Source organism: Cyprinodon variegatus, unplaced genomic scaffold (genome assembly GCF_000732505.1).
Source record: "Cyprinodon variegatus isolate N-32 unplaced genomic scaffold, C_variegatus-1.0 Scaffold946, whole genome shotgun sequence".
NCBI lineage: Eukaryota > Metazoa > Chordata > Actinopteri > Cyprinodontiformes > Cyprinodontidae > Cyprinodon > Cyprinodon variegatus.
This window is the reverse complement of record NW_015151399.1, coordinates 240,605-252,675: the sequence shown is the minus strand read 5'-3', so window position 1 is coordinate 252,675 and position 12,071 is coordinate 240,605. Positions and strand designations below refer to the sequence as shown.

The 12,071-nt window shown below is 42.7% G+C and overlaps 1 protein-coding gene across 1 annotated transcript in view; it reads right to left on the bottom strand.

Annotated features, from left to right (window-relative positions):
• The window catches only part of dpy19l3 (dpy-19-like 3 (C. elegans)), a 78,402-nt gene that overhangs the window by 53,720 nt on the left and 12,611 nt on the right, over positions 1–12,071 (bottom strand). Inside the window, exons 3-7 of the mRNA XM_015398640.1 lie at positions 7,197–7,287; positions 5,510–5,631; positions 5,187–5,332; positions 396–519; positions 185–319 (exon numbers count right to left, since the gene is read on the bottom strand). Coding sequence (XP_015254126.1) covers positions 185–319; positions 396–519; positions 5,187–5,332; positions 5,510–5,631; positions 7,197–7,287 — 618 coding nt within the window. The remainder of the gene's footprint in view (positions 1–184; positions 320–395; positions 520–5,186; positions 5,333–5,509; positions 5,632–7,196; positions 7,288–12,071) is intronic.

Below are 12,071 nucleotides of genomic sequence, written 5' to 3'. Positions count from 1 at the left end.
CAAAGATGTTAAAAATTAATCATTTAATGACTTTTAATGACCCGTGGAAACCCTGTTCACAGAAATATGAGTGAATCAGCATTGAAATACAGTCAGACAGAAACCCTCAGTCCAGTCCAGTGAAGTCAGACTAAGCAGAAGAGATTGAAAATGGCCGCCAGCTGCATGCTGGCGGGTTAGCTACCTGTGTGGTTGATAGGAGGTCGCCGCAGTCCAAAGCATAGATAATGAGAGCTTGAACGAGGAGAATGAACTGGTTGAACTGCCAGGTCAGACAGAAACAGAAGGTCGTCACAAACATCAGCCACACCGTCACCTTCTGAGGACAGGAAGCACAGAAACGCTCAGACCGCTGGGTTCAGGTGCAACAGATCTGCTCCGAGCTGACAGTGTACCTGCTGTAAGGCGCTGAGCTGAGGCCTGAGGTAACAGGTGATGGCGGCCACCTGCAGAGCGAAGAAAGGCAGAGACCAGTTCTCCCTGAGGGAGATGGTGAACTCCACCCGAGTGGTATCTACCCTGGAAGGAGGAGCAAAAGGTCAATGATCAACTTTAAACATTTAAGCTCGGTCCTCTTTGCGCCACCAGTGGAACCATTCCCTAAATAAATTATTAAAGCTCAGCTGTTCTCAGCTGTATGTCACAAAATGCAGTCCTGATTGATTAACAGAAAACAGCGGCTTCAGCACCACCTGCAGCTCCACCTGCAACACCACCTGCGGCTTTAGCCTGAACGCACGGTTCACATTATGTCACCTCGCGTCCTCGACATGGCTTCCCTCCTGAAAATGCCGCTACATGATAAAAAAAGCTAAACCACTGATTTCGCTTCTTTCGAGTTCAGTTTGAACGTGGCACCATCTGCAGCTCTACCTGTGTCACCACCCGTGGCTTCACCTGTGCCTCCACCTATGGCAACACCAACGGCATGTGAGAGCTGTTTCACATCCTCCGCACGTCACCGTCCACGTACGTTCCCGTCTTGTCATGGATAAAATATAGAGCCAAGCTATTTTTTGCTCCGATCCGGCAAGGTCCAGATCCGCAGTTGCAATCACAGCAAACAGGAAAAAGAACATCAAGAAAATCCCGTTTGTCAAATTAAGATATGGTAACGACAGACCATTATCGACAAATTAGAGCCATCCATCCATCCATCTATTTTTTGACATGCTTCATCCCAAGTGGGGTCATGAGGGATGCTGGTGCCTATCTCCAGCTGTCTACAGGCGAGAGGCGGGGTCCACCCTGGACAGGTCACCAGTCCATCGCAGGACAGCACAGAGACAACCATTCACACACACTCACACCTAAGGAGAATTTTAGAGCAGCCAATTAACCTAACAGTCATGATTATGGACTGTGGGAGGAAGCCGGAGTACCTGGAGAGAACCCATGCATGCTCAGAAAGACCTCGGGCCGGGAATCGAACCCGGAACCTTCTTGCTGCTACCCACTGCTCCACTAAGCAGCCCACAAATCATAGCAAAATACTTACATATTCCCCTGAAACTAAGACAGTTTAATTAAATGATTGTAAGCAAACTATTGGTACTTCAACAAACCAGGAAGCAGACTTCTCATCTCAATCAAAATATTTATTTTATACTGAGCGGCTTAAAACTTTAATCAAATCCAGTCACAACTTCTAAGCGCACAAAACAAACTTCTTGTTACAGGCATGGATGAAGAGATGCTGAGTTTAAACTTCAGTGTTTAAGTTAAGCAGGTAAAAATGTCCCCAAAATAAGTGGTAGAGTCTGAAGTAAATTAAGGACGTTAACAAATAGTCGACTAACAATTAATTGTTAATGGTTCCATTGGATTAATTAATAATGTCTGCTTTATAGGAATTTATTTCAACGTAATGTTTCTGCCTTCCACTAGAGGGCGCCACTGTTCATCCTAAAGCAGAGCCTCACTGGGATTTGCAGAAGTAAACTGGATCCATGGTGGAGCAGAACCATGAATGGATCCAGAATCCGGTCTGGATTATTTCCACTAACGGATCCAAGGATCCAGAATTCTGCGGTTCTGGTAGTAAATCTAAACTCTGGATAAACTCCTTCAGTTCTCCTAAATGGGCCCATTTAGCGGCGCTGCAGAACTTCTCTGCTGGGATCAGAAGGACAGGATGATGGGAAGTTTGGAGGACATTACACTAAACGTTGGAACCACGGATCTCTATTTATCACTGGATCACTGATTTCCCGAGAAAAGTGAAGCCACCAGCCGCCATGTCGGTACTCCCCACTCCCACAGAGACACACAGTAAAAACGCCTACATGTAGCATTAGGCTGCAAAAACAAGCTTTTTGCTGCTGCAGGAAGGACGCTCCTCAGATAAATTAACAGTCAGTGGATGAACTAACCAAGAAAATCCATCAATACACCGACGGATCCTATAGTATAGTATGTAGCGTAACGTTAGTCTGGCGATCTCGGACTGACTGGAAGATATTGACTAAATTAGCCTTTGACATTGAATCTAACATTAGAAAATAGAAAGTAGAGTAAATACAAAGAAACTGTAAAATGTCAGAGTAGTAATTCTTTATTAAGTGCATGAAGCTGTCGTTTGTTTTTTCTCATTTGAAAAAGTCGTGCTGAATATATTGCTTGTTATATTAATGGGAAAAAGGCTGATGCACAGACACAGCATAAAGGTATATGGCATCATGCAGGCATAATTTGCAAATAATACTACAGAATTAACAGACATGCACATGTAATTCAGTCTTGATGTAAAATCTTGATATCATATGTATTATTTAATTACCATAACAATGTAATACATACATCTATATTACATGACAATGACAATTGGCACAATCGTATTATTATGCTCCATTAACACATTCATTTTGTTGTGACGGATTTCTATAATATGTTATATTACATGATTTATAGACTTCATTGACTTCATAATAACTATGTAATGTGATTGGCCTATTTTTATTTTAAGTTAAAGTTAATCTACTGATGCTATGAAACAGCCAGTGTGTGTCAAAGTGATCCCCTGAAAATGAGAACATCATCATTATTGGATGCTGTAGCGCACGGATTGTTTACATTGCAACCGGTCTTATTAGGGAGTACCAATATGGCGGCTGGTTGCTTCATTTCATCCCCGTACTACCAAAAGGCAATCTGCAAAATCCAGAGATTAAATAGAGATCAGTGGTTAGCAACATGATAGAAGAAGACATGTTAGCAGTTAGCATGGTAGCTGGAGAAGCTTTATGAGGTCATGACCTTTATGGAGGCAGGTTCTAACATTCCTCTGAAAGGAACCACCTGTTTAAAGCTCTGCTAACAGAACAACGTCTCTCCCTGAACTGATTGATGGATTAGACTAAAACACAGAGCTAGCTCGCAGTTAGCATCTGCTTCACTGAAACAAAGGTTAATAATCTATAATCTAGAGCCTAGTAGCTAGATGTAGCCAATTATTGGCCACCCCTACCATTTATTTCGCTCTCTAATACAGATGGTGGCAGCAGTAATACTCTCCAGGGGAAAATTCAAACTTATTAAACATTTTAATTTCTCATATATTAACAGTTACTTAACAACTAAAACACTGTGGTTAATTATAAACATCAATATACTAACATTAAAGATGATAAATACAGAATTCCTCCTCTATTGAGAATTAAATTTTGTGTTTTATGGGGTAAAGAGAAAATGATGCGTCTCTGTAGGTCTTCTAGGAGTCTTCAATGAAATCATAGATAAATAACTATTTTTAAAATAACTTAAAAATCCATTTCATGTAGATATTAGTACGTGTAAATATTGGTTTTATGCAGAACAATGTTTGATAAACGTAGGAAGGCAATGACAATGGAAGAGATGTCCCCCCCCAGAAATTTTGTCCACTATACCTTTAATTTAGACAGCTTAGATGTTTAAATAAATACGTCTATTAGTTAGCAAAGGCTGCAGGAAAGTATAATTTGTCTTTATTTAGAAATAATGAATGCTGTGCTCCTTCCCGTTGGAACAGCTTAGATTGACCCTGAGGTTTTGGCACCGTCACTACCCGATCCATCCAGCGCATGCACGAACAGATAAACATCCAGGTTTCCATAAATAATGTCATTATGGTACTAAATTACCTTATTTCTTTACTAAACTCACTATATAATGCTAATACACATTTTTAAAAATAGATTTCTGACACATTTTTGATGCTTTTTACAATTTCTCTCTTAAACTGCTTCTCTGCCGTCATCATCAGGCATCAGAGCAGTCCAGAAAAATATGATTAATGTTTATCTGCATTTTAGCTGTTTCTCTCTTTAGATAACACATTAAATACCATAATGTTAACACGAAAGGAAAACATAGAAATCAAAAAGACCAGATTCATGTTTCAATCCAAAGCCGAAGGATCCCATTTCTGGTGCAGATCGGGAAGAGAGTGATAAAACAGAAAGGATTTTAATGATTTTATTTTCTCAGGAAATACATTGTTAACCTTTAACACATTTTAGTTTAGAACATTTACTATATTTGGGGAGGGAAAAAAGTAATTTAGTTATTTTTAACAAAATAAAATCGAAGGCGATCTGGATGCGCTAATGAGCTGATGGCGCCTGCGCAGAACGGATCGCGCTGACAGGACGGATCGGATGGTGAAACGCGCCTATCCGCTTTCGGCCAACCCTCAGTGTACATCGGTTATCGAATGGCCACCCCTATTCAAATTTTCTGGCTACGCCTCTGGTAAGAGCAACATACCCTCTCTATTAATGATAGATCTACATGTACACTGGTAGTCAGATGTGTTTCACTGGTTTTATTCGTTTTTTTAATCAGTAACCTGACAGGTTCCAGGTTTTTTTTTTTTTATATTTTCCATTTATTCAGTCTGCATCCATTACAGCTGGAACAATATATACATAAAATCTAATGATGGACTTTTTATTAGAATTCAGCAAATTAATCCTACATGTTATGGAAACATGAAAAGAAAATGGCTGCCTATCAATGAGTTGGATTATTGAGAAGATCGATTTATTTATATCAGATTTAGAATGATTAATTAATCAATAACTTACATCTCTTGTATAACTATTTCTATAATTCTCTTTGTGCTGCTGAACCACTTCCAGGTCATTTGAGTTCTATCAGAGGACAAACACCCAGAGCCCCCTTCCCCCCACCCTGTTCTTACTCACCTATTAAGAATGTACCAGACTCCAGTCAGCGTACCGGCGAGCCAGGAACCAGACAGGAGCCACGCTGTGAGGTACAGAGCTATCACATAGACTGCTTGGAGCGAAAACACTGTGTAAATGTAGAAATACACCGGCTCCAGATACGCCTGGACCACACACACACAGAAAAAGGCTTATTAGACATGGCTCTGTGAATAAGACAGGAAAACTGCTGAGATTCAGTCCTAAAAGTTTCATGACTAAAACCCAATGAATGTTCCTGCTAAAGTAGCCTTTTCTCAGTCGTACTGCACTGAGTGGCCTCTAGAGGGAGCAGATCTCACCTGTAGGGGAAGCAGCCTGTAGAGAACGCTGAGGAACACCTCTTGGTAGATGTTCATCCGCTGGAGGAGATTAATGGTCCTCCTGGACTCTGTCAAGTTATCCTGGATCAGTTCTGACAGCCCTGAAAGACAAACAGTGAGGAGGCTGCTATAGATACGCTGCTATAGAATTTCTAGAAGTAGAATGGGATGCAGATCTTTTAGTTATCAGGCTCCTCTCCTGTGGAACCAACTACCAGTTTTAGTCCATGAGGCAGACACCCTGTCTACTTTTAAGGCTAGGCTTAAAACTTTCCTTTTGATAAAGCTTATAGTTAGAGTGGCTCAGGTTATCCTGAGCTATCTCTATAGTTATGCTGCTATAGGCTTAGACTGCTGGAGGACATAGGGACCCCTTTTTTCATCATTCTGCTTCATTCTATCTCTATTCTCCCACTCTGCAGAATCTGTTAGTTCAAACTGTAACGTTATGCTCTCTCTGCTTTTTCTCATAGTAGCTTTGCCTCGTCTGTTCCTGTTTGGCTGTGACTCCATCCTGAAGAGAAATATCAGCTGTGCTGCTGCCATCAACACCTTTGTTTATAGATGTTGGAGATCGGCCTGTTTTTCAGTGGAGTCCTGTTTCTCTGACTGTGACTGGCTGGTTGTGCTCTCTTCATCCTCTGACATGGGAGCTGGCTCGGAGCTCGTCTGCCTGACTGTGCTTTTACAGCTGCTTTTTGTATCTCTGCTTCTGTCTCCTTGAACCCCAGTCAACCTCAGCAGATGGCCGCTCACACTGAGCCTGGTTCTGCTGGAGGTCTCCTTCTGTTAAAAATTACTTTTTCCTCTCCACTGTCGCTACAAACATGCTTAGTGTGAGGGATTGCATTCGAGTCAATGGGTCGATGCAATCAACTGGTTTTCCTTAGATAGAAACCTTTAAATCAATCTGACTGGATGATCTGGTTGAACTGTAAAGTGGGAGGGGGGCCCATAAACCCCCCAGCAGAAGGTTTATGGGTCAGTTCCTCCTTATGTGCAGCGCTGAATGTGTTCAGGACGAAAAATTATCAGACCTGCTGGTTTTAGTTTCAAATCTGCTTCTCATCAGTCAGAGCAGGAAGCTAACTTCACTTCAGCTTCAATCTCCAGATTACCGCTGGAAGGTCGAACCAAAGGTAACCCCCACCACCACCACCACCCCCTTTGAATGCATGCAACAATGACCCAAAGTGACGACGTCTCCGTTTATCGTTTATTCACAGCGTTTACCAAGAAGCTCCAGACTGAGCCCAGATGTTCTGCAGCAAGATGGTGAGCTGGAAGACGTGATGAGTTCAAAGGCTGTCAGCAATTAGAGAACTGTGACGTCCTAGTCGAATATCTTCCAAGGGACGGCGTGTCACTGATTCGTTTTTATAATAATAATAATAATAATCAAACTTTTTTTGATCTTACATTGGAGAAAGTGACAGATAGCATGGTGATAGCAAGGAGAGCTAATGTTAGCACGCTGATGCAGAGCTAAATTTCTCCAGTGTGAGATTAATTAAGTGAAATTATCATTATTAGATAAGGAGATTAAGAGATTAACTGTCAGGTCGTCAGATGAAGTTCTTATAGTTTATTCCAGCTGTTCATCAATGAGGATACAGGAGAATAAACCAGAGAGGATACAGAGGAGGGGAGATGGCGCTGAGCGTACCTTCCTGTATGGATGGAGCCTGCAGCATCTGTTTGTAGTAGGAGTAGTAGAGTCCACACTCCGTCCGGAAGGAGATCTCCCGCTCCACTTCCTGAAAGCAGAAGGGCCAACATAGTGATATCAATCTAAGCTCTTGGTTCTGGATGATGTGGAAAACAGATTTTCTCTCTGTTGAGATGAGAAAGAAGCGAGGAGGACAGAAGGAAGGCGGCTGATCCTCAGAGGCAGCAATCAGAGAGTGAAGCAGCCACCCCAGGATTACCGTCCCCCTGCAGCGGGAGAGGAGGAGGCTCCGGATTTACGACATCCAGCCGGTTTCTGCTACTCTCACTGGGGAAATACCTTCGATCTGTGTTTGATCAGCAGAGAAATGAAAATCTCAGCTTTAGGTAAAGAGTTGGGCTTCATCCAGAGCCCTTCACAAACCAAGCATACAATAACTCAATAAAAAGCCTGGGTTTTGAACAGGGCAGCTCTCTGTTTAATGGATCAGAACCAGAACACAGAGGGAGACCGGGTCACTCAGGTTTCATTCCCACAGCTCAGTTCTTTGCCCATATGTGAGCTGAATTTGAAGCCTTTATTTTCAACACTGTGAAAATATTATGCTGCTAATTAGGGCTGCAACAACGAATCGATAAAATCGATAAAAATCGATTTTTAAAAGCGTTGGCAACGAATTTCATCATCGATTAGTTGTGTCGCGCGATTAATGCGTCATCCGCCACCGTCGGCAGCCGCCCCGTTCTCCCGCTCCCGCAGGAGTCCTTCTCAGCGCTGCAGTCAGAGCCGCAGGATGTTTACCCTCAGCGTCCAGACTGCAAATGAAGCGCGCATGCGCCGGCGCAAATTGATCACAATAATTAAAACAGCCTGCGCTTTTTAAAGTGAAAAAAGTCGTAACATGCAACTTTTGTAAAAACAAATTAACATAACACAGAAGCATCACTGTTATGATGCAGCACCTGAAAAGAAAACACGTTGGAGCCTTCGACGGCAGTGAAGAGAGCTGATCAGCAGGATGAGTGACCATGTTTGTTTCGTTTTAAAGTGGGGAAACGTAACGTTAGTTTCTCAGGTAGCTCATCCTTGAACCCCAGTAGGCCTCAGCAGATGGCCGCTCACACTGAGTCTGGTTCTACTAGAGGTTTCTTCCTGTTAAAAGGGAGTTCTTCCTCTCCACTTTCACTACAAGCATGCTTAGTGTGAGGGATTGCCTTCGAGTCAATGAGTCGATGCATTCAACTGGTTTTCCTTAAATTGAAAACTTTGAATTAATCTGACTGGATGATCTGGTTGAACTGTAAAATGCCTTAAGATGACATTTGTTGTGAATTGGCGCTATAGAAATAAACTGAATTGAATGTAAATTGTCTATAAACCAAACCGAACGATTGTTGTTCTCTACTTCAAAAAACACTTTAGACTTTAAAATGGAAAATGTTTTTTTTTATGTGAAACATCAACGTACGCTATAACATGAACGCACACCTAATTTTATTTCAGTTTTAAATTCTGTTTAAAGTAACAGATTATAATTTAAAATTACCTTTACTGGTTGACGTTTTTTTTTATTCGGACCCCGCTGGGTTTTAATTGGTTACCTCTGATCTAGTGGTTAGAGCAGTTCGCTCTGAGAAGTTTGCAGAAACCAGTTCGATCCCCACAGACTCCCACCCTGGGTCCCTGAGCAAGACCCTTAATCCCACACTGCTCCCCGGGCGCCACACGATGGCAGCCCACTGCTCCCCACAGGGATGGGTCAAATGCTGAGATCAATTAAGTTCAGTTATTATTATTATTTTGAGGGACACTAAAGTTGTGTGAATTCAGTTCATTTATTTGGAAATGTGAACGACAGATCGGGTTTAAGTTTATTTATTCATTAATAAACTGTTTCAGAGGACTGATCATAGCGCTCTGCATCATCAGCAGCGCTGTGTCCGTCTCCCTGCCAGCTCTCAGATCAGCTTCTCTGATTGGCTGATGCGACGCCTCCAGCAGCTAAAGTTACATTTTCCATCAGCAGCTGCTGCTCACCTACCCCCCCACACACAGCCAAATTTGAAAACTGAATGAAATGAAAACTAATTTGCATAAAAATAAAACTTAATATTTGTAATTTTCTTCAGATGTCCCTTTTTAGGACATCTTTCCGTAATCCTGGACAGATTTCTCTGCATACAGCTGAGCAGCAGCTCGGCTAACGAGGTCCAGGAATCCAGCTGGGAGCTGAGAGGTGCGCCAGCTGTCTGTGAACTTCATCACTGACTGAACCCTGCTAGCTCTGGATGCTATGGATCACACAGGAGAGCTGGAGCACGATGCGCCTCCTACCGTGAGCTGAGAGAACCACAGCAGATTCTCATGGATGGCGTTGACACACCAGGCCTGAGCCACGGCCAGCAGCCCCGCAACAAGCAGCCCCGCCGCTATGGAAACCAGCTGTTGCCAAGGCCGCCGCAGCAGAGAGCTTGAAGCGGATAAAGAACCGGATGGTCGTCGGATCCTCGCTGGCTCCGTCCTGCTACTGCTGCGGCTCTCTGCAGGGCTCACTTTCCATCTCCTCCGGAGATCCATCATAAAAAAAAAGAGATTGTTCCTAAATCCCGGGAAGTTTTCAGGAGCTGAATCCAAGCAAATCCACACAGTGCTGATCCAGATCCATTGCAGGGAGAAACACTGCTGGTTTACTTCAAGTCCCTCCAGATAAATGACAGAAAGCTTTTTAAATCAGTTCCTTGCCAGAGGGAATGAGGAGCGACTTTCCTTCCCAATCCTCTTTGGAGTCAGCTGAAGACAAAACAAGCCCTGGCTTTGCACCAGAATCTGAGGGATACGGATAATCCTGGGTTTATGTTCAGGAGAGTCCGCTCCGTGCGAAAGCTCTCTGTCCCCTGGATGGAATAACTTCTATCTGGGATGGGACGCCTGGACAATCCATGGATGAGGAAATTCCTGAATGGAGCGCTGCCTCCGTTTTCCCGGCGTCATGTTGAAGATAAAACAGAAAGCTGAAAGGAAAACGAATTAGGAAACACAAAGACCGAGCCCCAGAGTGTGAACAAGAGGACAGCCTGTGGACAACTGCAGCAGTCGGGGGGAGAGGGAAATAAAGACGGAGAGGACTACCGCTGACCTCTTGTCTATAAAAACACACACGCATACAGGCTCAGGAGGAGATGAGACGAGGATTGGGAGGAACATGTTGGAACGTTGTTTGGAAAACTGGGTGAACGTTTGTCGGAGGATTTGTGGCCCAGGAAATGGTGAGAAGCTATGAGCGCCGGCTCCAAATAAACCCCGCATGGACATGAGCTCACACCTGATGAATTCAGGAGGACAAGCTGAGCCAGCTGAGCTCCACAGAGGGAGATAATCAGCAGCGTCCAACATTATCGGAGCGTCAGGATCAAGCCTTTAGCTGGGAATATTTCATACCGTATCACATCTTTAGGCTTTGCCTATGGTTTGATTTACCATCAGGAAATACTAGGCAGTTACCCAGGGCCCATAAAAACTCTGTTTACACGTGTGGTTAATACAACTATTCCTTATCTGTGGACCTTAATAAGGAATATTAACCTCACCCCTCAATGTCCCCCACATTGGATCAGTCCATTTATGAAAGGTCCAAGCAGACAGCTTGGACCTTTCATAAATGGAAACAAACAACGTGAAAAGCAGTGTTGCCAACTTAGTGCTTTAGTCGATATATTTAATGACTTTTCAGACTTTAGCAGTTTGATTTCAAAAAAGCTCCTAGCGCCAAATCTAGCGACTTTTTTCTGCTACTGGAGACTTTGGCGACAACATCTAAAAGCAGCGAACTCTGCTCTCCAGAGCAAGAAGATTGGTAACCCCGCCTCCTGCTCTCCTCTATCTTGTCTGCTGTCATGATTCATGCAGCTATTATTTCATCCAAATGAAAAATGGAGAACAGATAAGCAGATCATGGCTTGTCTACAGTGAAAAGAAGGACTGGGTTATTTACTTTTGCCATTTTGGAAACACAGGAAGGAGCAATCAGCTAAATGAGCTTAGTGCTTGGAAAAAATCTTTCATTCTTTTAGAGACAGCATGAAAAGTCAGCTGAGGACAAAACATAGAGAGGAAAACAAGAAGAAAAGGGACAAAACCCCTTTGAATTTAAAAGACAAAACCTAGTGTTGTCTTTTAAATTCAAAGGGCCCCCTGCCTGTCTCTGCCTAGGGCCCCAAATGTCCTAAATACACTCCTGGTCTGGGTGTTTCCTGGAAAATATTGAAATTTAGACTCTCTGAAATGCTATTTCCTGCATGTTGAGGTTGAATGCAGCTAACATGCACTACCTTTTGTCCCGATTATGGTGTATGTGTGCTTGACTAGAGGAAGAAATTTCAACATTTTCTGCACAAAAGCTAAAGATGTGATAAACCAAGCTGTACACCCTACGAAGCATCCTACCTAAAGCACCTGTCCCACCTTGATGATTTAGAAAGCACACGCCTCACATACGAAAAATGCCAGCATACGGTGGATAAGCTATCGGTGCATTTTAAATAAGTCAGAGTTAACCAATTAAAAACCAGCTGGAGTGTTTTTTGAAGTAGAGAACAATAATCGTTCAGTTTGGTATAATAATAAAGGAAAAGTCCGCTCATATTCAGAATTCAAACTTCTGAAAGTTCTTTAAATATGAAATTATTACTGTTCAATGAATGATCAGCGTTTTTAATTAAGAGTAATTTTCATTAGAATGTGCTTTACTGGAGGCATCCATGTTGGTCAAAGAACACTACCGCCACCTACTGGTTGGTGACGTCACGGTGCGTTATTGTGGATGGTGAAAATTTAAATGTTTTTATATTTATTGAGAAAATCATTTGAGTGTTT